The 21,985-nt window shown below is 39.9% G+C and overlaps 3 protein-coding genes across 4 annotated transcripts; all 3 read right to left on the bottom strand.

The window, feature by feature from the left end:
- Positions 1 to 361: 361 nt before the first annotated feature.
- Positions 362 to 4,527, bottom strand: LOC149046227 (von Willebrand factor A domain-containing protein 7-like). The gene is made up of 5 exons (XM_089206981.1): positions 3,564 to 4,527; positions 3,179 to 3,442; positions 2,465 to 2,743; positions 1,669 to 1,920; positions 362 to 1,527 (listed from the first exon to the last, which is right to left on the bottom strand). Exons 1-5 carry the CDS (start codon positions 4,396 to 4,398, stop codon positions 956 to 958), a joined length of 2,202 nt encoding a protein of 733 aa, XP_089063107.1. The 5' UTR covers positions 4,399 to 4,527; the 3' UTR covers positions 362 to 955.
- A 3,099-nt stretch (positions 4,528 to 7,626) lies between these two features.
- Positions 7,627 to 12,453, bottom strand: LOC149046226 (von Willebrand factor A domain-containing protein 7-like). 2 transcript variants are annotated; one of them, XM_089206980.1, is made up of 6 exons: positions 12,044 to 12,453; positions 11,087 to 11,860; positions 10,176 to 10,445; positions 9,477 to 9,755; positions 8,620 to 8,871; positions 7,627 to 8,477 (listed from the first exon to the last, which is right to left on the bottom strand). In XM_089206980.1, exons 1-6 carry the CDS (start codon positions 12,051 to 12,053, stop codon positions 7,906 to 7,908), a joined length of 2,157 nt encoding a protein of 718 aa, XP_089063106.1. In that variant the 5' UTR covers positions 12,054 to 12,453; the 3' UTR covers positions 7,627 to 7,905. The 2 variants fall into 2 exon arrangements, with proteins under 2 accessions (XP_089063106.1, XP_089063104.1); XM_089206978.1 differs by having other exon boundaries at positions 11,087 to 11,962; positions 12,044 to 12,177.
- A 1,544-nt stretch (positions 12,454 to 13,997) lies between these two features.
- Positions 13,998 to 21,388, bottom strand: LOC149046225 (uncharacterized). Its single transcript, XM_089206982.1, has 6 exons — positions 21,077 to 21,388; positions 20,219 to 20,436; positions 18,243 to 18,580; positions 16,778 to 17,180; positions 15,242 to 15,470; positions 13,998 to 14,362 (listed from the first exon to the last, which is right to left on the bottom strand). The coding sequence occupies exons 1-6, from the start codon at positions 21,279 to 21,281 to the stop codon at positions 14,190 to 14,192; spliced, it is 1,566 nt and encodes a 521-aa protein (XP_089063108.1). The 5' UTR covers positions 21,282 to 21,388; the 3' UTR covers positions 13,998 to 14,189.
- Between the last annotated feature and the right edge of the window lie 597 nt (positions 21,389 to 21,985).

The following is a 21,985-nucleotide window of genomic DNA, read 5'->3' as shown; positions in this document are numbered from 1 at the left end:
TACTTACAAACCATTAATTTATTTCGCAAAACGTCAGGTATGTGCAATGACATTACGTTTGACCGGCCGCATCGATTTTAGCATACAGTTTTAAAGAAGAAATCAGCCCTATTAGGAGTAATATGCGAGAGAATTGAAACCGTCCTAGAAATCTGTGAAAAGAAACAAGAGCAGTGAAAGGAAACTCTAGACTTACCAAGCACAAGGGTTACTTAAAACGGGTATCCTGTAAATTTACCATTTTGTTTTTCTCATTTTGAGCTTTCTTATGACATTTATTCGGATTTACAACACCGTAACTGACTGACATGTGTGACTGTTTATGACTGCTGTAAGACAACTTGACTCTGAAGCCTCAAAATAAACCACCACTTTTTTTATTAATCTTCAAGACTAAAAAATTAATCAGGTACATGACGTTAGAGCTAAAATTTCAATGCTTTTATTACTGTTACAGACTATATGAAATAACCTGTTATAACATAGCTAATAAATTTGTCTAATCAAATTCAATAGGGCGAGCGTGCTTCATATTCCTATTGTGTACGCTCATGACGTCAGCAGACAAATCCCTCCAGAAAAAATTTTCCATCGGGTTGAAAATGTTATAAAACAATTGGTTCACACGTCAGCTGTGTGTTCATCGAGATATGAAGCACTTAGGAAGTTTGGAGGGCACTCAAGAAGCTAGAAGCTAGAAGCTACGCCTCGAGCAACTCTTACACATCTTACGTGCTCTCAAAACTTCCCGCTTGCTTCATATCTCGATGAACGCACGCTGACGTATGAACCAATTGTTAACTGATAAAATTCTTATTTTTCTCGCAAGCTGTGCCTCTATAGCTAATCAATGATAATCCTGGTGATCTCTTGAAATTCTCTTGGTTGCCTAAAATTTAGTGGAAGATTATGAACTTGTGGAAACGGAACAGCAGGTTGATCCACAGATATCTGCTTATGGCAGAACAAAAAGACGCACTCCCTGTGAGGCAAGAACCTTAGATGTGCGGCCCTTTACCATCAAGAATAAGTTGTCGGTCTTGTCCACGTCCTCGGACCGCGTAGCTCTGGCGCGGACGGATATAATCGCGCAATGGCCTTTAATAACACGTATGGGTGAAATTTGTGGGGTAATGATCAAACCCATTCGATCTTTTACGACCGTCACGTCAAAATACTCAGTGGCGCCAAAGTTGCAGATCTGAAAATGAACGAACGTCACTCTTCCTAAAGGAAGTGTATAATCATTACTGGCGTATCTTACTCTGAGCAGGGCCCTGGAGGGTTTGATCCTCTGGCGAGAAATTCTCTCAAAAGTATTTCCGCCACGAGTGATACCACTGAGCTTGAGTTTGAATTGTTGGCTTGTGCGAGGCGTAAAACTTGCGGTGAAATGGACGTTGTCAGTTGTCTGCAACGTGACGTCAGTAATCCTAGCTCCTTCAGGGGTAATGAGCTCCAAGCGTAAAGAGCTTGTGTTGAGCTTGTCGGAACCAGCGACAGTGATGAGCATCTTATTCAGTTTACCTTTAAGAAATACAGAATCATTTGTGATTCATTTGAAGTTGAAAACGGGGCGAGTTTTTTGACCAATCACAGACCGAAGTAAAATCCCGGATTACATTTGACACTTACTTGAAAATTGCGCTGATTATAAATGAAACTTACCTATAACCGGATTGGAAATAGGCACTTCTGTTATCTGTCTCCTGCGTCCTTGCGTTGGAATGATGAAATCTACCTCGAAGTTGACATTTGTTTCACTGCTCGACTTAACTTGAAACTCGTGTTCGCCTGACACAATCAGGGTCCAGCCTCCTATCTTGGGGCGGTCGATCTGATAGACAGTGATCTGGGACAAACTAAGTTTTTCAGCTGAAATTACGATGTTATCGGGGTCTGTTAAGGTAATTCCTTGTCCTAAATTAAAAACAATAATTTAAATTAAGTATGCAAAAACTGATACAGGGGGTACGCAGATAACAGACAAAGAAATAGCTTAACAAGAAGATAAACAAGGGTGTTAATTAGAAATGATTAATTGTGACATTCGAAAGTTAAAGAATTAGGCAGAGAGCAACTATGTTTATTTTAACATATTTCATTGATTTCATTTATTCAATTTAATTCTTCTTAATCTCCAAGGAATGAAGATATTGATAAAGAAAAACAAAATCAAACGAACAAAAATAAATTAAAAAAAAAAAGATTTCTTGCAAAGTTTCCATGTGGCAGTTATTAAGAGTTGACTATTTGGGAACTACCTCTCCTCGCGTCTTATATCGGCGAGTAAACGCTAAGAAGCTCGCGATCGCATTTGCCCCCCCTCCCCTCCCCTCCCCTCCTCTTCTTTCTGACCTTCGCTCACCCTGCTGTAAAAGTCAAAGATGGCAGTCCAAGATAATATTGAGCACTTGCCCGCTAAAACATCATAGATACGATCAAGGACCTAAAAAGTGCTCACCATTTGTTCCCTGTCGTGTGGTGCTTACTGTTATAATCAATTTTTCGATGGATTCATCAACTGGAAAGTTATATCGACTGGGTGATGTATCTTTTAGGCTCCGCTTCTTCTTGTGTCCTGGGCTTGAACCGATACTAAGAGTACTCGTCCCATCAAGCACACCTGCTGTCAGGTTATTAAGCTTTTCCAGTTCTCCGTCTCTTCTAAGAGAAATGGTCTGACCTGAGGTAAGCTGGGCGAGATCTTTGAAGGCTGGGTGCAAACGAGTGTAACAGAAACCTACACCAAACAATCGATAAATTCGTGAAACAGGGCAACTAATCAATTGATCATTCAATAGACCAGTCAGACGGATTGATTAATCTGTCAGTCAGAAGTAATTTAGTCAGTCAGCCAATTCCTTAATTAGTCAGTCAGACACTCTATCAATCTGCTAGTCTGTTGGTCCGTCAGCCTGTTGTCTGTCGGCAAATCATTCTGTTTAACTGTCGGTCCGTTCTGTCGTTTTCTTTATTTTTCATTCTGTCGGACCATCCGTCTGTTGTGTGTTAGTCAGTCGGACTTTTAGTCTGTCGGACTGTTGGTCTTTAAATCTGTCAGTCTGCAAGAGACGATACCTTATCCTCTCTTACGGTTTGTCAGTCAGACATACAGCCTGCTAAACCGTAGGCGAACAAGAAAGTAAATAATTTACTGACAATTAGATCCCTTTACCCGTGGTTAGAAAGTTAATTGTCACCCCGAAGTCATCAGCTAAGTACTGAAGCTCCTGAATGTTTTCTTCTGATGCATCTTTTGGGCCCGCGTCCGTAAAGACGTACATAGGGGATCCCCATTCTGGTCCAAATCTGAATGTTTCCAGCATCCCTCTGAATGTATACTCCGGACAATCCCCGCCACCGAATGCTGTAAGAGCATTAATAGCTTTTACGAACTCTCCAGCTTCGCTTTCCTCTTTGACTATGGCGGCCGATTTCACTGTAAAATATTGAAGTGCAAATTTGTCATGCCCCCAAAATCCTCCACACCCCCCTTCCCAGATTGAAAAAAGCAAGCAAACTGACAAACATAACACAAAAATAAAATGTTTTGTACATACCAGGGTAGGGGTTGTTAAAAGGCGACAAAATGTATTTCTTCACAGTGGCATTACGAGGATAATTTATGATGTCTATGGCGATGTTTTTTGCTGCTTGAATTTCTTCACTCATGCTTCCAGTGTTATCAATGGCAAACATTAGTGACACGTCTCCTTGGACAGCCATGAAGCTATCAAACACCGAGGCGCCGAGTTTCTTCCGTAAATCTTGAAGGAAATTGCCTCCTTCCGTTTCAGGGGTGGTTTTGTTCCCTGAGGTGGTTCTCTTGCTTCGTCGCGGTGCCGACGACTTGGTGCTTAAAAGATACATGATCTTGCCCAGAACTTCGCGCGCATATTTGTAGCTCTTACTTCTTATCGCTCGCACTAGGAGTGCTTTCAATTTATTGAAGGTTCCTTTCCTGTAACGGAATCCTGAAGCCTTTGCTTTAGCCACAGCCCGTTCAATGTCGTTGATGGCCTCGAGGAACTTGTTCGATGGTGATAAGCGCGGTCTGTAAGTCCTGCTTTCCTTTGTATAGGTGATCTCTTCCCGAGTAATGTTTTTCGTTGGGATAGTGAGTTTAGGGAGGAATCCGTGTCCGGATTTAGCCTGCTTACTAAGTCGCCCTTTTAACATCTCTCTCACTTGCTCCAAGGGAGTAATAATCCTTTTCGTTTTCTTCGGTGTAAGTATTTCCACGCTCCTCTGAGATCCGTGTGAGAAACCCATCAAGGAATTGCGAGTGAACTGCAGCGATGTGGAGAGGAGACTGCCCCTACCAGGTCCTACAGCTAATAAGAAGACAAAAGCGCTCGTTGCAAGAAGCGAAAGAAGTTCGCCCTTTATGATCATGATGTTCTCTTTGTGCTGCTCAAAACTTTTAAAGTATTGAAACTCTTTTGAAAGATTTTTATAGGCTGAGTCTCAGTTAACTTGCTTGAGCATTTGAGGAACCAGTTTACGTGCTTACTTACCTCTGAGCATCTAAGGAACCAGTTTACATGCTTACTTACCCTTGAGCATCTAAGGAACCAGTTTACGTGCTTCAATTACAGATTGCTATCGTTAGTTTTTTTGTTTTGTTTTGTTTTGTTTTTTTTTTTTCCAAAACCGATTGATGCCTATGACTGATACTTTGCTAGAGTGAATGGGCCCTTGATCCCATAGAGATCTGTAGCATGTCTTTCGTTGATTCAAAGACACCAAGAGTACAAAAAATAAAGACATGTTAACGTTGTGTACAAACGGTCGACCGCCAAAGCCTAAGATAACCAGTGGAAGCCGATGATGTCCAACTGTTTGGGGAATCCAAGGCCAACAGTGCCGACTGCAATAGTATCTCCCGAACAGCCCGCTACTTCGCGAATGGCAGCGTTGACTTAGATAACTTGCCGTCGGGGTTTCTGCTCTCACCCCACTCAAATTTTGGTGATTCAACGTTCCTCTTTTAAAGAGGACAGTTGTGAGATGTACAGTGTATACATTTTAAAACGCACGTGCTGAACGATTGATGTGACCACAAGATTTGTTATTTTGCCATGACCTCGTCGTCGCCGTTGTGTCATGTTACGTCTGCCGTGTTTTCTTCAAATTTTTATTATACCAACGACTTTACAAATTCACGTACAGGTAAAATCTTGAAAGTGTTCGAAAGGTGATGTTTTTATTGTGCAATATCTAATAACAACCCAACGAATCGGAGATGAACAAATGGTACATATCTAACAAACTGCGAGGCAGCGAGGTAATTTCCCTCCCAGCTAATCCCTGGGATGTCACGCAAATCTTTCGTATGACAATTGTTGCGTTACATCCTATATCCTGCCGCCTGAACCCACAATATCTCCCCATTAAAAACTCGCTTTACAAGACATTTGTGACTTTCGTATTTCTAGCTCATTTTCCAAATGCTTATGTAATTATACGACGTTTGATCACACTGAGAACTGGGTCTAAGGCACAAGAACATCGATTAGCTTGTGATAAAAAATTAAAACAATACAAAACAAAACAAAAAAAAAACTGTTTTTTATCGTGATCATGAAACAGGAATTGGACGATTAACGTGTTCGTGTGCTTTGTAACAAACGAGTGTGTTCTTACGCCTCCTGTTCTTGGTCGAGAACTACAGCAGAGGGTAAAATGGCTCAGTTGGCTTCAAACTATTTGTCATGCACGTTAATTACACCACATAAATTTTATGGACTTACGTATCAGCTACGGCGGAGTCAAGATTTTGTATACTACGTGCATTAGGCACGTTCGACGTTCTATTAATACTTCCTTGTTTGATGACCATTTTAAAAAAATTCATTCTCAAATTATAGGATGAGTTCTCGTGACACTTGCTTCGTTTTAGCCTGCTTCCGTCTCTCAAATTTGATGCTTACAGCTGGCTGTGGGCCGAAATTAAGTGAAGTCTAATTTTATAATTTTTTATACATTTCTTTCTTTAAATATTATTATCACTGCCATCATTATCATCAGTATTGTTATTATTTTTTTTAGTAATACTATTCTTATTTTTTCCACGCTTCGAAACGCGACATACATACGTATATCAAAAACAAAATCAAATTATCCTTTAAAGCCTTGGCTACAAGGGTATAAATAATACAACTATTGCCCGAAATTTTTTCACAAAAAACCGAACACCTTTATTCAAACCTGTTATTTTGCTTTTACGACTCAAATGATATGATTAAGTAATGTAATGAGAAATCACACTTCCAGCAATGCAATACGTATTAGTAACCTCAATAAAACCATCCCCACAGGTAAGACGATCGAGTTAAGCCAGAAAAAAAAAATAATGTCAATCGTTCAACTATAACTCACAGCTTACTCATAGAATAGCAAGTATCATGGATACATTGTCATTTTCCGTCGAAATCTAGAGGTAAAACATTACGGACATTTTTGTGAAGGAGAGAACTTCATTTACACTAGCTTGAGACAAACATGTCGAAAACAGTGCTATCGAAATGATTGATATTGCTTTTGACGAATCAATAATGAAGCATCGTAAAATGCTTCTAGTCATGAAAGGATTTATTTGAAAGCCAAACTAGCGATGCCAAAAAATGAAGAAAAAAGCAGATGGACCACCGTAAAACCACTGAATAACATTTCGAGAGGAATGAAAACATATATAGTTGGAAAACTAATGAATTAATCATTATTGTTGGGGTTAATGTAATCCGGCACTGACCTTGAGACATTATGATTGTCTTAGGGCTAAAAGTACTAAAAGAGAGCCTCGACCGAGATATAGCGTTGGTCATTTTTATGGAAAAAAATGTAACTCTGGAAGAAGATAATTTAAAAATTTGAAACAAACTAATTTAATGATTTACTTTTTTTACTTTCTCCTGAGTCTCTTGCTTTACGACAAAGTTTCAATAAGAAGGGGTCATGTTTTAAATCACATTCGTAAACGTCGAACTTATGAAAGACTTCGACTTCACCACACGATCATGCAGGTGTCACGTGATTTGGCACATAATCGCTAACTCGTCCCAGTCGGCGTTTCCATGACGCGCGCGAGTAATATAAGGTAGACCTATTCTTGTTCCCCTTCCCATGATCTCTTTCTTTCCCCTCCTCCCTCTTTCCCATTACCCTCGCACTACGTTCTCTATAAAGACAAACCTTAAACCTCTACGGCGGTCATTGTTTGCTCTTGTCACGCAATCCGCTCAAAGATGACGTGACAACTTTACTTACAAACCATTAACTTATTTCGCAAAATATCAGGCATGTGCAGTGGCATTACGTTTGACCGGCCGCATCGATTTTCGCATACAGTTTTAAAGAAGAAATCAGCCCTATTAGGAGTGATATGCGAGAGAATTGAAACCGTCCTAGAAATCTGTGAAAGGAAACAAGAGCAGTGAAAGGAAACTCTAGACTTACCAAGCGCAAGGGTTACTTAGAACGGGTATCCTGTAAATTTATCATTTTGTTTTTCTCATTTTGAGCTTTCTTATGACATATACTCTGATTTACAACGCCGTAACTCACTGACATGTGTGACTGTTTATGACTGCTGTAAGACAACTTGACTCTGAAGCCTCAAAATAAACCACCACTTTTTTTATTAATCTTCAAGACTAAAAAATTAATCAGGTACATGACGTTAGAGCTAAAATCTCACTGCTGTTATTACTGTTACAGACTATGCGAAATAACCTACTGATAAAATTCTTATTTTTCTCGAAAGCTGTGCCTCTATAGCTAATCAATGATAATCCTTGTGATCTCTTGAAAGTTTCTTGAATTCACTCGGTCGCCTAAAATTTTAGTAGAATATTATGAATTTGTGACAACGGAATAACAGATTGATCCACAAATCTCTGCTTATGGCACAACAAAAAGACGCACCCCCTGTGAGGCAAGAACTTTAGATGTGCGGCCCTTTACTATCAAGAATAAGATGTCGGTCTTGTCCACGTCCTCGGGCCGCGTAGCTCTGGCGCGGACAGATATAATCGCGCAGTGGCCTTTAATGACACGTTTGGATGAAATTTGTGGGGTAATAATCAAACCCATTCGATCTTTCACGACTGTAACGTCAAAATACTCAGTGGCGCCAAAGTTGCAGATCTCAAAATGAACAAACGTGACTCGTCCTAAGGGAAGTGTATAATCATTACTGGCGTATCTTACTCTGAGCAGGGCCCTGGAGGGTTTGATCTTCTGGCGAGAAATTCTCTCAAAAGTGTTGCGGCCACGAGTGATACCACTGAGCCTGAGTTTGAATGGTTGGCTCGTGCGAGGCGTAAAACTTGCGGTGAAATGGACGTTGTCAGTTGTCTGCAACGTGACGTCAGTAATCCTAGCTCCTTCAGGGGTAATGAGTTCCAAGCATAGGGAGCTTGTGTTGAGCCTCTCAGAACCAGCGACAGTGATGAGCATCTTATTCAGTTTACCTTTAAGAAATACAGAATCACTTGTAATTAATTTGAAGTCCAGAATGGGACGAGTTTTTTTGATTAATCACAGACCGAAATAAAATCCCGGATTACATTTGACACTTACTTAAAAATTGCTCTGATTATATGCGAAACTTACCTGTAACTGGATTGGAAATAGGCACTTCTGTTATCTGTCTCCTGCGTCCCCGCATTGGAATGATGAAATATACTCCGAAGTTGACATTCGTTTCACTGCTTGACTTAGCTTGAAACTCGTGTTCACCCGACACAACTAGGGTCCAGCCTCCTATCTTGGGGCGGTCGATCTGATAGACAGAGACCTGGGACAGACTAAGTTTTTCAGCTGAGATCACGATGTCATCGGGGTCTGTCAAGGTAATGCCTTGCCCTAAAAAAAGTTTAAAAGCAAGTATGCAAAAATTGATACATTAAGTTTACAGATTATAAAAAAAGAAATAACTAAACAAAAAGATAAACAAGGGTGTTAGAAATAATAAATTGTGACACTCGAAGGTTAAAGAGGTAGGCAGCTAGCAACTTTGTTGATTTTAATATATTTCCATCGATTTCAGTTATTCAATTTAATCCTTCTTAATCTCCAAAAAACGAAGATATTAACTAAAAAAAAAGTCAAACGAAGCCAAAAAAAAAAAGAAAAAGATTTCTTGCAAAGTTTCCTTGTGGCTGTTAGTTGACTATTTGGGAACTACCTCTCCTTTTGTAAAATATGATATGGAAATAGCATCTGTATCCATGAGCGGTTCGCCTGCAGTGCAGGCGTCTTATATAGGCGAGTAAACGCCAAGAAGCTAGCGAACGCATTTGCCCCCCCCCTCCCCTCTCCTTCTTCTTGGCCGTCGCTCACCCCCTTGATACAAATTTCTCTCTCACCTAGCCTTTTCCTGATGTAAAAGTCAAAGATAGCAGCCTAAGATCACATTAAGCCTCACCCACTACAACATAGATATAATCAAAAAAATAAAAAGTACAGACCATTTGTTCCCTGGCGTGTGGTGCTTACTGTTATGGTCAATTTTTCAATGGATTCATCAACTGAAAAGTTATATCGACGGGGTGTTGTATTTTTTACGCTTCGCTTCCTCTTGTGTCCTGGGCTTGAACCGATACTAAGAGTACTCGTCCCATCAAGCACACCCGCTGTCAGATTATTAAGCTTTTCCAGTTCTCCGTCTTTTCTAAGAGAAATAGTCTGACCTGAGGTACGCTCGGCGAGATCTTTGAAGGCTGGGTGGAGATGAGTGTAACAGAAACCTACACCAAACAATCGATAAATTCGTGACACTGGTCAACTAATCAATTGATCATTCGATAGATAAGTCAGACAGATTGACTAATCTGTCTGTCAGAAGTTTGTTAGTCAGCCTATCACTCAAATTGGTCAGTCAGACGCTCTATCAGTCTGCTAGTCTGTTGGTCTGTCAGTCTGTTGGACTGCCGGTCCTTTAGTCTGTAAGTCTGTCGTTCTTTCTATCTGTCACTTTGTCGGACTGTCGGTCTGTTGGTCTCTTAGTCTGTCGGTCTGTTAGTCTGTCAAACTGTAGGTCTGTAAATCTGTCAGTCTGCAAAAGACGAGACCTTATCCTCTCTACCGGTTTGTCAGTCAGACATACAGCCTGCTAAATAGTGTGCGAACAAGAATGTAAATACTTTACAGATGATTAGATCTCTTACCTGTGGTAAGAAAATTAATTGTTACCCCTAACTGATCAGAGCTAGCTAGGAACTGAAGCTCGGCAATTTTTGCTTCTGATGCATCTTTTGGGCCCGCGTCCGTAAAGACGTACATAGGGGATCCCCATTCTGGCCATTGGTAGATTGCTTCCAGCATCCCTGTGAATGTATACTCCGGACAATCCCCACCACCGTTTGCTGTAAGAGCATTAATAGCTTTCACGAACTCACCAGCGTCGCTTTCCTCTTTGACTATGGTGGCCGATTTCACTGCAAAATATTGAAGTGCAAATTTGAATAGTTTGACTTCTTCTGGAATTGGCGAAGGGTCAGAATGATATCCCCCTCCCCACCACCCTTGTTTCCCTGTTCGTTTTCGATTACCTTTCAGAAGAACGATCAGTCATTGACAGTAAAGGGTAGTCTCATATCCAGATCTTTCACGGCCAAGAGGTACATTTCAGTTTCAGTTACACGTTAAGATCTGGGTATAAGATTAAATAAAGCCTTTAGGGCCGAATTGCATGGCACTCAAGCGTATTTTAGAGTAAAAAGGTTTTTAAATATTAATCGGGAGGCATGGAGAGAGCTTGAGTGCCTTGATTAGGCAGGCGGGACCATTTCTTGTGAGAGAAGCGAGGGGGGAGGGGGGAGGGGGATGTAGGGATGTAGGGATGTAGGGATGGAGGATTTTGTTTGACTCTCCCTTTAATTAGATGCTAATTGGCAGTCAATTGTCTATAGTTGTTCCCCTACCCTCCCTTTATACTCTGTTAGCAATGACTGATCTTCCCTCCCTTCACCCTGAAAACCATGCTGTGCCCCCAAAATCCTTCACACCTCCCCTTCCTAATTGAAAAAAGCAAACAAACTGACAAACATAATACAAAAATAAAATGTTTTGTACGTACCAGGGTAGGGGTCGTTAAAAGGCGACAAAATGTATTTCTTCACACTGGAATTACGAGGATAATTTATGATATCTATGGCGATATTTTTTGCTGCTTGAATTTCTTCACTCATGCTTCCAGTGTTATCAATGGCAAACATTAGTGACACGTCTCCTTGGACAGCCATGAAGCTATCAAACACCGAGGCGCCGAGTTTCTTCCGTAAATCTTGAAGGAAATTGCCTCCTTCCGTTTCAGGGGCGGTTTTGTTCCCTGAGGTGGTTCTCTTGCTTCGCCGCGGTGCCGACGACTTGGTGCTTAAAAGATACATGATCTTGCCCAGAACTTCGCGCGCATATTTGTAGCTCTTACTTCTTATCGCTCGCGCTAGGAGTCCTTTCAATTTATTGAAGGTTTCTTTCCTGTAACGGAATCTTGAAGCCTTTGCTTTAGCCACAGCCCGTTCAATGTCGTTGATGGCCTCGAGGAACTTGTTCGATGGTGATAAGCGCGGTCTGTAAGTCCTGCTTTCCTTTGTATAGGTGATTTCTTCTCGTGTAATGTTTTTTGTTGGGATAGTGAGTTCATCGGTGGATCCACTGCTGTAAGACTCCCTGAAAGAATTTCGTCCATTTAACTTCTCTAGCAATTGCTCTCTGGGACTAATAATTCTTTTCGTCTTCTTCGGTGTAAGTATTTCCACGCTCCTCTGCGATCCGTGTGAGAAACCCATCAAGGCATCGCGAGTGAACTGCAGCGATGTGGAGAGGAAACTGGCCCTACAAGTTCCTACAGCTAATAAGAAGACAAAAGCGCTCGTTGCAAGAAGCGAAAGAGCTTCGCCCTTTATGATCATGATGTTCTCTTTGTGCTGCTCAAAACTTTTAAATCGTGAACCTTTTTTTGAGAGATTTTTATAGGCTAAATTTCAGTTAACTTGCTTGAGCATTTGAGGAACCAGTTTACGTGCTTACTTACCTCTGAGCATCTGAGGAACCAGTTTACGTGCTTCAATTAACGATTGTTATGTTTTTTTTTTGCTTTGTTTCGTTTTGTTTTTTTTCGAAAAGCGATTGATGCCTTTAACTGATGCTTTGCTAGAGTGAGTGGGCCCTAGATCCCATAGAGATCTATAGCATGTCTTTCGTTGATTCAAGGACACCAAGAGTACATAAGATATAGACATGTTGATGTTGTGTACAAATGGTTAACCACCAAAGTCGTAAGCTAACCAGTTGAAACCAATGATGTCCAACTGTTCTGAGAATCCAAGGCCAACAGTGCCGACTGCTGTAGTATCTCGCGGACAGCCCGCTACTTTGCGAATGGCAGCGTTGAGTTCCAAATGGAAACATAGATAATTTGCCAGGGCTTTCTGCTCTCACACCACTCAAATTTTGGTGATTTAACGTTCCTCTTTTAAAGAGGACAGTTGTGAGATGTACATTGTACACATTTTAAACCACACGTGCTGAGCGATTGATCCGACCAGAAGATCTCTTATTTTGCCATGACCTTGTTGCCGTCATCGTTGTGTCATGTTACGTCTTTCAGTGTTTTCTTTGAAGTTTTATTGCACCCATGACTTTACAAATTCACGTACAGGTAAAATCTTGAAAGTGTTCGAAAGGAGATGTTTTAATCGTGCAATATAAAATAACAACCAAACGAATTGGAGATGAACAAATGGTAGATATTTACCAAACTGCGAGGCGGCCAGGTGATTTCCTAGCCAGGTATTCTCTGGGATGTCACGCAAAGCTTTTGTATGGCAAGTGTTGCGTTACATCCTGCCTGAACCCACAATATCTCCTGATTAAAAACTCGCTTCACGGAAAATTTGTGACTTTTTTATTTCTAGCTCGTTTTCCAAATGCTTATGTATGTATACGACGTTTGATCACGCTGAGAACTGGGTCTAAGGCACAAGAACATCGATTAGATGAGGGTAAAAAATGAAAACAATACAAAACAAAACAAATATTTTTAATCTCAGCCATGGAAGAGGACTTGGACGATTTACGCGTTCTAGGATAGTTTCGTGATCTTGCCTAGATTCCGGCCAGCAGTTATCACAGGCCACCATATACAAAAATTGGGCAGCTAATAATTGTTCACTTGCATGTGATTTGGTTTCCTTAGTTTAGTTCTGTTCCATGTGCTTTGTAATGAACTTGTGAGTTCTTACGCCTCCTGTTCTTGACCGAGAACCACAGCATAGGGTAAAATGGCTCAATCGGCTTCAAACTATTCGTCATGTACCTTATTTACACCACATAAAATCTATGAACTTACGTATCAGCTACGGTGGAATCAATGTTCTGTTTCAGCGTAAACTACGTGTAGCAGGCACGTTCGACTATCCATTAGTGCTTCCTTGTTTTGATGGCCATTTTAAGAAAATTCATTCTCAAATTACGGGATGAGTTCTCGTGACACCTGTGTTACTTTGCTTCAGCCTGCTTCCTTCTCTCAAATTTGATGCTTACAGCTGGCTGTAGTCCAAAATCCAATTTTAGAATATTTTATATACATTCTTTTTTTAAATATTGTTATCATTGCCATCATTATCATCAGTATTGTTATTATTGTTTTTAGTAATACTATTATTTTTTTCCCAAGCTTCGAAACGCGACATACATACGAACATCAAAAAACAAAATCAAATTATCCTTAAAAGCCTTGGCTACATGGGTATAAACAATAGAACTAATGCCCGAAATTTTTGCACAGGAAACTAAACACCTTCAGCCAAACCTATTATTTTACTGTTATGCCTCAAATGATATGATTAAATTATGTACTGAGAAAGCATACTGCCAGTAATGCAATGCGTACCAGTAACCTCACTTATACCATCCCCACGGATGAGGATAACCAAAGAAATTTAATTCCCAATAAATTTCGACTGAAACAAACTTACTAGCAAGCGTTCTTCTCAACCTGATAAACGTTTTTATTACAGTCATTATCCTTCGAGTACTTTGATTTACAATGTAACAAAAAAAGTAGCGTATAGTTTTCGATCTAACGAGTAAGTCTTTATTTTTGTCTCTCCAATTTAGCTTTCTATGGACTGTCGCTACAAAAATAACCTCGGCCGCTTGATATTGAAAGTCATTTGTCACGTGTTTGGACCCGGGTTTCTAAAATTCGGCCGCCGCTTGTTGCTTCCAGCCGTGGAGGACTGGAACTTAACTTGTGGTATGTGATGCCTAGTTGAGATTGAAAAGAGTCCAGGTTTTCGCGCGGTCAGCTTTATCTGTGACAGCGGTTTATCTTCTGGTTGAAGGAGAACTAAAAAAAAATCATAAACATATAAATAACAAAAATAGGGATTAGAAAGATGAGTCAAGCTAGAAAAACTAATGTCTATCGTTCAACTATAATACACAGCTTAAATGTTAAATAGCAAGCATCATGGACACATTGTCAACTGAATGAGGGTTATGTGGAATGGTTGTAGCTTTGCCTTCTCTCGCTAACCACAATTCGCTGTCTAGTTTGTTGCCCTTCCCCTCGTTCAAGGTATTTTGTTTCATTTTGAGATTCATTATTAGCTCCTAGTGATATTTTCCGCAGATTTGATTCGCTGTTGCGATTTCCCTGCTTTTCGGCCAGCGACATACTCTTGTGAAGCGCTCCAGACACTGACTAAAAGTGATTTGTACTCTGTGCCACTATATGCTTAAACAGTGGATAGCATTGAAGGCGCGCTCTGATGGGGGACTCTGAGTGGCTACTCAAACTCCGAAAAAAGAGAGCAAAGGGGGGTCCGTATAAAAACGACCAGGCGCCAATATTCCCCGGTACCGCTCGAGCAAGCGCGGTCAGTAAATAGTGTGTTATATGGCATTTGCACTAAACTTGTTTATTTTTAATTTTTCGGCTTTCGAGAGCCAAAATACACGGCTCAAGACCATTTTCACCGGAAAGGTTCGTATGTCAAAATCCTGGCCAAGCAAGAACCAATCAGAACACTCGGATTTACCTCAAGAATGCCTCACCATAAAAAAATAAATAATAACAATAATTTATAGACTTATATTGCGCAATCATCAATGTAAGATTTTTCAATTGCGCATTACAATTAAGTGTTAAAAATTCAACCCTTCATAGATACATTCAACCCTACATAGATACAAATAAAATTAATAACCTCCGTCACAATCTAACCTCGCTCCAGAAGATCCTTACTCAGCTGCACTCCGTGCATATGGCAAAGTTCCACGACATCATTATACTCCTTCAAGGTCATCTTTCGGTAGCGATCCACCATCTCCCCCACCCTACCCCCTAGGGTGGATGGAGCCACAGACACTTTTTCTGGCGCAGTTCTCTTTTTCTGTTTGGCTTTTTCTTTTTCTTTCCGTTTTTGTTGTTTTTTCATGCGTCTGTCTTTTATCTGAAATACCACAAAAAAAAGATTACATTGTGCCTCTGTATGGTGGCTGAGGGCTGCCAATGAAGAAAAAAGTTCTTTACTTTAAATTTTATGTCACTTTATTTTCCATCATACATCTGGACTTCAATGAACCGTGTTCGCGTACATAAAAAGTGACGGATCTCTCAGTATCTCAAAGCGCCGCGCTCAAACAGTGTGCTTCGTGCGCCACTGTTATCGTTATTATCCAGGAACTCCATACTTTTTCCCACAAACCGAACGGTAACGGCAAAGAATGCCACAACAGCAATACCTTGTGCCAATGTTTTCATTGCACAAATAGAAGAAGGGTATTATGACCAAGAGTATAACTAAATCGCCACTTTAGTAGAGGCATACTGATGACGTTTTCTGAGGGTCTCAATGAGGTGATGGCTTTTATGGCTAATGGTTAACATCTTTCCGTTGTTTCCACTAGAAATGTTTTTTACGGTTACCTTTTTTTACGACTAACGGTTAAAATTTGTAAATTTTTACGCCTTGCGACTAAATTTTGTGGCCGTTTTACTGCTATCGGTTAACCCCATTGAGGACCTCTTTTCTGTCTACGGGACAGAACGAAAGACAAAATTGAAGAATTCGCAAGACAATAATATGTCAAACACGGTAAGCTTTCCCTTTCTGTATGACAGAAAGCACTGAGAATGGTCATTACCCCCGCAATACACCCTGGTGGAGCGTGACCCTATAAGTTTAGTTCGCATAATTAGATACATGTAAGTCTTTTATATTGGATAACAAGATTCATCGTCGACTTCTCCATCATTTGAGGGCAATAAATTGAGTGAAAAAAACAACAACCAGACTAACAAGGATTAATAATATGATCAAGTAAGAGCAATTTTCAATTAAGTGCCAAAATTAGTCCGGAATGCCTTGTTTTTGCTTTACTTCGCTTTGTGATTGGTCCAGAAAACTCACGCCACTCTCTCAACCAATTAGCTGCAAAACTAAAAACCGAACACGACTTGGTCGCCCGCGTTTTCCCGCGCTTTAGGCAGTCGCATTGTTTTTAACCTTGAGCTCTCATTGGCTCTTTAAGGTATTTTCCCTCTTCTTCTGATTGGCTATTATTTTCACTGATTTTGTTCAGATCACATGGTTTTCAGGGGGAATCATTAGTCGTCGTTAACAAAGTATAAAGGGAGGACTATGAGAAAAGAAGGATACTGAGGGTAGGGGTCGGGTCATTTTTACCGAGACACAACCAGAACCCTCAGACACCCGCCACCTCCCCTCCCCTTCCTTCCAGGAGACCAGTCCCATACCTCATCTTGAGTCAACTGGTCCACTTTCTCTGATAACTGAACAGGTGGTATCTCCAACAGAGTGGGTGATAAGCTCTCAATACTTCCACTACTTGTGGGTGACACAGGCCGAGAGTGTCGCAACTGGGGATCAGACCCTGGCCGCTGTGCTATAAAGGCCACTGGTTGTACAGGAGCAGATGAAGGGGTTAAGGGTCTCTGTGGTGAGGATGAGGGTCTTTTTTGAGAGTTGGCTCGTGGTGAGGGTGGTCTTTGAGGTGATGGAGGTCTTTGTGTTCCAGTGCCAGACCATTTTTCGTTAGCAGGGTCATAAGCAGGTTCAGGTTCCTCAAAAATGGTTTCAGGTCTTTTAGAAGTTTTAGTGTTAGCAGTTTGGACAATCTCTGCCGCTTGTTTAGTGACCCTTCAAAAGAAATGAATGTTAAAAATTAATGCACCCAATTTGCCAGTTCATGCCATAATCTCATCTAAATCAAGGCTGTGTAAGGTTATATTTTTATTGTTCTTTATTCCTTTTTTTTTGTTTTGTTTTTTTTTTTGCTGTTGTGGAGCCTATGTCACCCAACACCTACGTTTTTGGAATTTTGTTCATGTACCTGTGAAATTCAGTGTTGTAACTGACCAGTAACAAGTCACTTTGCGGCCATGTCAACTTGCTGACCCCAATATACCACACCACATATAGATAACTAATGGTGTCTGCCAGTTGGTTTTGGCAAGTTGACATGTCCGCAAAGTGGCCAGGTACTGACCACTGCTTTCTTAGTCTAACTTCTAATACTTGTGTGCTGGGGGACATTCAATGACTTCCAGCCTCTTGACATAAAAGCTTTACACATTAATATTAGAAGTTCAAAGAACATTGTAATATTTGAATATTTGATTTGGTATGATCTGTGACTGGCCATATTGAAGAAAACACATAGTACCCAGCCATAACCCAACCCTTTAACTCCCAAGATCTGATGCATAATTCTCCCTTCTAGCTTCTACACATTTCCTTGTAATTTAGTTAAGAGAATTTGGTGTTAGATCACGATAACAACCTCTACCTGATAAGTTTGAGTATTCTCATAACCTGTTTGCTGGTCGGATAATGTTATTGGATATTATTGGAAGAAGTTTCATCTGATGTTAATCACTAATGGGAGTTAAAGGGTTAATCACATGCAAACCCAAAACCAATTGTAACTTTGTCACTGGTATTGGCCTAAGCTGGCAACCAGTTACCTCATTCAAAGTGTTTATTTCTTAGTTCTCATTTCCCCTTCTGATATTGTTCTTTGTTTTTATTGGCTATTGCATCTTTGATTTTGTTTGTACAAAACTGTAAATGTCCAATATAAGAGCACTCAAACAAAGCCAAACAGGACAAACCCAAAAAATTGTAACAGCCCTGGATATGAGCAACAAAAAGTATTTCAGATTTGCAAATTGAAACAGAATATTGTACATGTATGCCCACCTCTCCTCCAGATACGACTGTCTACCAACTGCCAGTTCTCTGTAGTCTAATGCATCACTGTTATCTCTGTCCAGAGCCAATATCAAATCCTCCAAATCAACATCTGTGAGTGGAATCCGCCATGATCGGATAATGTTCCTGAACTCCTGCCGTGACACCACCCAGTTCTTGTCTTTGTCAGCTTGAGCAAACAGATCCAACAGGCGCATCCTTTTGCGATCTAAGTATTTTTGAATGATAGCTAAGGCAGCTGGGGAGGGATGGTGAATGGTAGGTACCCCCCTGTCTTCACCAGTTACTGTTGTGTCCTCTTCAGTCTCTGGGGGAGGAGTAGGAGCCTGGTGAGTAACAAAATGAAAATTTAATACAAGAACATAAATGCGTTATTACACTGGCATGAGCCTCAAAGATAACTGATAAAAGGACTTGTGGAAGCTTTAAAATCAGTAAAAGCTGTTTCATAGTATGAACCCACTGTGCCAGTAATTATGGTAGATCCATGATATTAAAAACAATAATCATGCATCAACACAATAGTTGAAAAAACTGACACAAAATTTCTAATTTTGTTGGTGGTATAAGTGGGGGAGGGGTGATTGACCTCCACAGCCATCCTTTGTTAAAACTTGTATTGAAAATTTGGAGCTCAGCCCAGCCCTGTTTCTACATTTCCTTTAATTCTCTGAGAAATGGTAGAAGTATAGGTAATAACATGATTTCTCTTGCAATTTGGTGTTAATAAGCAGGAGTAAAGTTTTCATAGACAACAAAATTGTACAAGCTGGTGGGGCAAGTTTAATTTTTAGTCTTTGAAAAATTTACAAGTGCTTTTCAACAAATTGCTAGAGAAATCATGTTATTACTTGTTAACATGTATAATGTATCTGAAAAAACATCACGGAAAGCCAAGAAACATGTAGAGGTGGTTGTGCGAGCATAATCTTCATCATTATTAGCCTTTCTGCTCACACTATTACAAGTAGATAACAACTTGTAAGAGCTCAGAATATCCTTGAAGATCTTGTCAAGAATAAAAATATGCTTAAAGATCTTGGCAGGAATATGCTTAGGGTTAGATCTTGGTGAGGAAATAAAAGATCTTTGAAGAACTTGACAGGAATATGAAGGTAATTGAAAATCGATCTCAAAAAGAATTTAGAGGTTGAGGATCCTCAAAGATTTCTCAGAGATCTTTAACCCTTTAAATCCCAAGACCTCAGTAATAATTCTCCTTACTGTCTGTCATACAGTTCTTATGATGTTAGTTTTGAGAATTTGGCATTGAATCAACTTATAATCCCCTTATTGATATTTTTCTTTATTCTTGTCACTTGCCTACTTGATATTTTATTGATATTGTAAAGAGAAATTCTGTCTTGGTCACTTAAGGGAGTTAAAGGATTAGCATCTCAATAGGATCCTCAAAGGTCATTATGAAAATCTTTGAGGGTCTACAACATAGGAAGATCCTTCAAATATTTTCACCAAGAGTAAACAGAATGACTTTTCCATAGATTCCATAATCTTATGTCTGGGCTGCTCCAGAAAAGATGTTTTATTAGAGAAACTGATCTGTTGTATGTTTTTGAATGAATTATCAGCCCTAACAATGTTGCTCGAACAAACTTTCTTTTTTCTCACATTAAATTTCTGTGCCTGAGGCTCGACCCACATCCTTATGGCATGTGTTGACTTATTCAGTTTTTGTTCTTAGTTACTCAACAAGGAAAGCTCTCACATGATTTACAACATATTCTTAAACCCCTCAACTCCCAGGAGTGATTAACAAGTAACTTCTCCCTATAATATCCAAACATTATCCAGCAAACAGGTCATGAGAATATTCAAACTTATCTGGTTGAAGTTGTTATCTCGATGACACCAAATTCTCCTAACTTATTTACAAAGAAATGAGTAGCAGCTAGAGGGGAGAATTAACAATCTGATCGTGGGAGTTAAAGGGTTAAGTAACACACCTTTTTGATTGTAATCTCAGGTTTTCCTTTCAACAGTATTCTTTTCAAAACTCTTCTTTCAAGTTCAGTTTTACCAGTCTTGTTTTTAAGCCAGTCTTGTCTGAGCCCACAGTTGTTTAAAATTTCCCTGGTCTTTTTCCGTTCCTGCAACTGCTTCTTGTATCTTTCAACTTGCCGAGCGAATATGTCATCTTCAGAATCTTGATAAACATTCTTGTCTGAATGGTTTAATAGTCAAAGTAAATTAATCTTGCGGGGAAAAAACTTTCTTATTTTTAGTAATACAGTAATAATTAAGATACTGATATGTTTTGTAAATTCAATGAATCATCAGTGTGAACAAAAATTATGCCATAGCTTCTGAGCTAAGTAAAGCCGACCGGGTTGATTTCAGAGATTTAGCCTTAACACTTTACTGGTTTTTATAAAATTCAATTACTCCATAAAGTAATCGACAGACTAGAGCGGATTGGAAAGACTGGCTTGTTCAGATATTTTCCCATATAAACAATCCTACCTGGTTGATGGGATGAACTTTGAAGGCGAATCGTAACTTGACCATTTCAACTCAGATTTCAAGGGAACACACTATAATTTTTACCTTAATATAGCACGCAGTAATAATCGTTCGCCTGATCAGACACTTACAATGAGGGACCCGTTACTTATCTACAGTCTTTTCTTAAAAACCGTGTTCATCGAGTTCGTAGAAAATTTAATTGCCTTCCTTGAACTTTTTCAAAAAGAAGTACGTATGCATGCACATGTACAGATAATGTTCTTAAAAGCTTCTTTAAAGAAATGATGCATTTATGTGCGTAAGACTGACCAAATATCCTGTATCATCCATGTCCTTACCTTTATCTTCTGCTGTCACATTCACTTCTCTAGCCGCACATTTTATGCTGGGCACAATTATAACTCGTCTTCTACTCAACTCCGACGATTCGCCCCATTTCCTAACGTTGTCACGGAATTTCTTCGAAGGTAAGAGATTTCGAACCTTTGGCGGTTTAATTCCATGCTCTTCGTGTTGTTCGGAACCTGTTTCTTTCATAATCATTGGCTACGATACATAGATAACATAAATAAAAGTGCTCCAGGCCCTAAACCTAGACAGTCTTTAAGTCAATGTTGTCCGCCATCTTGGAAACTTTGTGAGTAACTGTTGTTACGTGTTGCTATGGACGCTTTGTGTGATCTGTCCCTCCCCTCCCCAATATATCACTGTTGTTTAACGCGCAGGCCTTCTGTTTAGTCCAGCGTCTTCAAGTCAAGACTTCGGAGGATTCTATTAGGGTGCTCTTCGCTAAGTCACGACCTTTTCAAAGAAATAGCATTGAAAAACTGAGTTACCTTTTTTTCTTTCAATTTTGAAATCCAAACTAAGATATCGGACTAACTGGAGGTCGAGGGAAATTTTTGATCGATAAGCTTGAGGGTCCACCTGGAACTCTGCTTCAGTTCACGCCCTTGAACTAAGCTGCAAGCAGTATTTGATGAAATGCTAGATAAGCTATAATTGTTTAAAGCCGATGTCGTAAACCAGGGCAGTGGAAAACAGAGTTTATTTATGAAAATGAATCTTTCGGCTAATCAATATGTAGAGGATTAACAGTTTTTGCTCCGTCGCCATTAAAATCACTGTTTTAATTTAGAGACCTGGCTGTCGCGTCAGCTTACGTTACGTTTTTTTTTTTCAGATAAACATTTATAACCTATCATAGACTCTTTTATCATCGCAATGACCACAGCAGCCTTTAATTT

Source organism: Pocillopora damicornis, chromosome 5, assembly GCF_964200805.1.
Source record: "Pocillopora damicornis chromosome 5, jaPocDami1.2, whole genome shotgun sequence".
Lineage (NCBI taxonomy): Eukaryota > Metazoa > Cnidaria > Anthozoa > Scleractinia > Pocilloporidae > Pocillopora > Pocillopora damicornis.
This window is presented reverse-complemented; position numbering and strand designations above follow the sequence as displayed.

What these genes read in the sequence shown, in the direction of transcription:
- LOC149046226 (XM_089206978.1), bottom strand. An exon ending in CACACGCCAGGGAACAAATG is followed by an intron (nt 8,872 to 9,476) that starts GTCTGTACTTTT and finishes AACTTTTTTTAG; the next exon opens with GGCAAGGCATTACCTTGACA. An exon ending in TATTTCCAATCCAGTTACAG is followed by an intron (nt 8,478 to 8,619) that starts GTAAGTTTCGCA and finishes TATTTCTTAAAG; the next exon opens with GTAAACTGAATAAGATGCTC.
- LOC149046225 (XM_089206982.1), bottom strand. Translation starts at nt 21,281, where the DNA reads ATGATTATGAAAGAAACAGGTTCCGAACAACACGAAGAGCATGGAATT. An exon ending in TGTGACAGCAGAAGATAAAG is followed by an intron (nt 20,437 to 21,076) that starts GTAAGGACATGG and finishes TAAACCATTCAG; the next exon opens with ACAAGAATGTTTATCAAGAT. An exon ending in TAAGGATCTTCTGGAGCGAG is followed by an intron (nt 14,363 to 15,241) that starts GTTAGATTGTGA and finishes ATTTTTTTTTAG; the next exon opens with TTCTCCTTCAACCAGAAGAT.
- LOC149046227 (XM_089206981.1), bottom strand. Translation starts at nt 4,398, where the DNA reads ATGATCATAAAGGGCGAACTTCTTTCGCTTCTTGCAACGAGCGCTTTT. An exon ending in TTTTAACAACCCCTACCCTG is followed by an intron (nt 3,443 to 3,563) that starts GTATGTACAAAA and finishes AATATTTTACAG; the next exon opens with TGAAATCGGCCGCCATAGTC. An exon ending in CACACGACAGGGAACAAATG is followed by an intron (nt 1,921 to 2,464) that starts GTGAGCACTTTT and finishes TTTTTAATTTAG; the next exon opens with GACAAGGAATTACCTTAACA.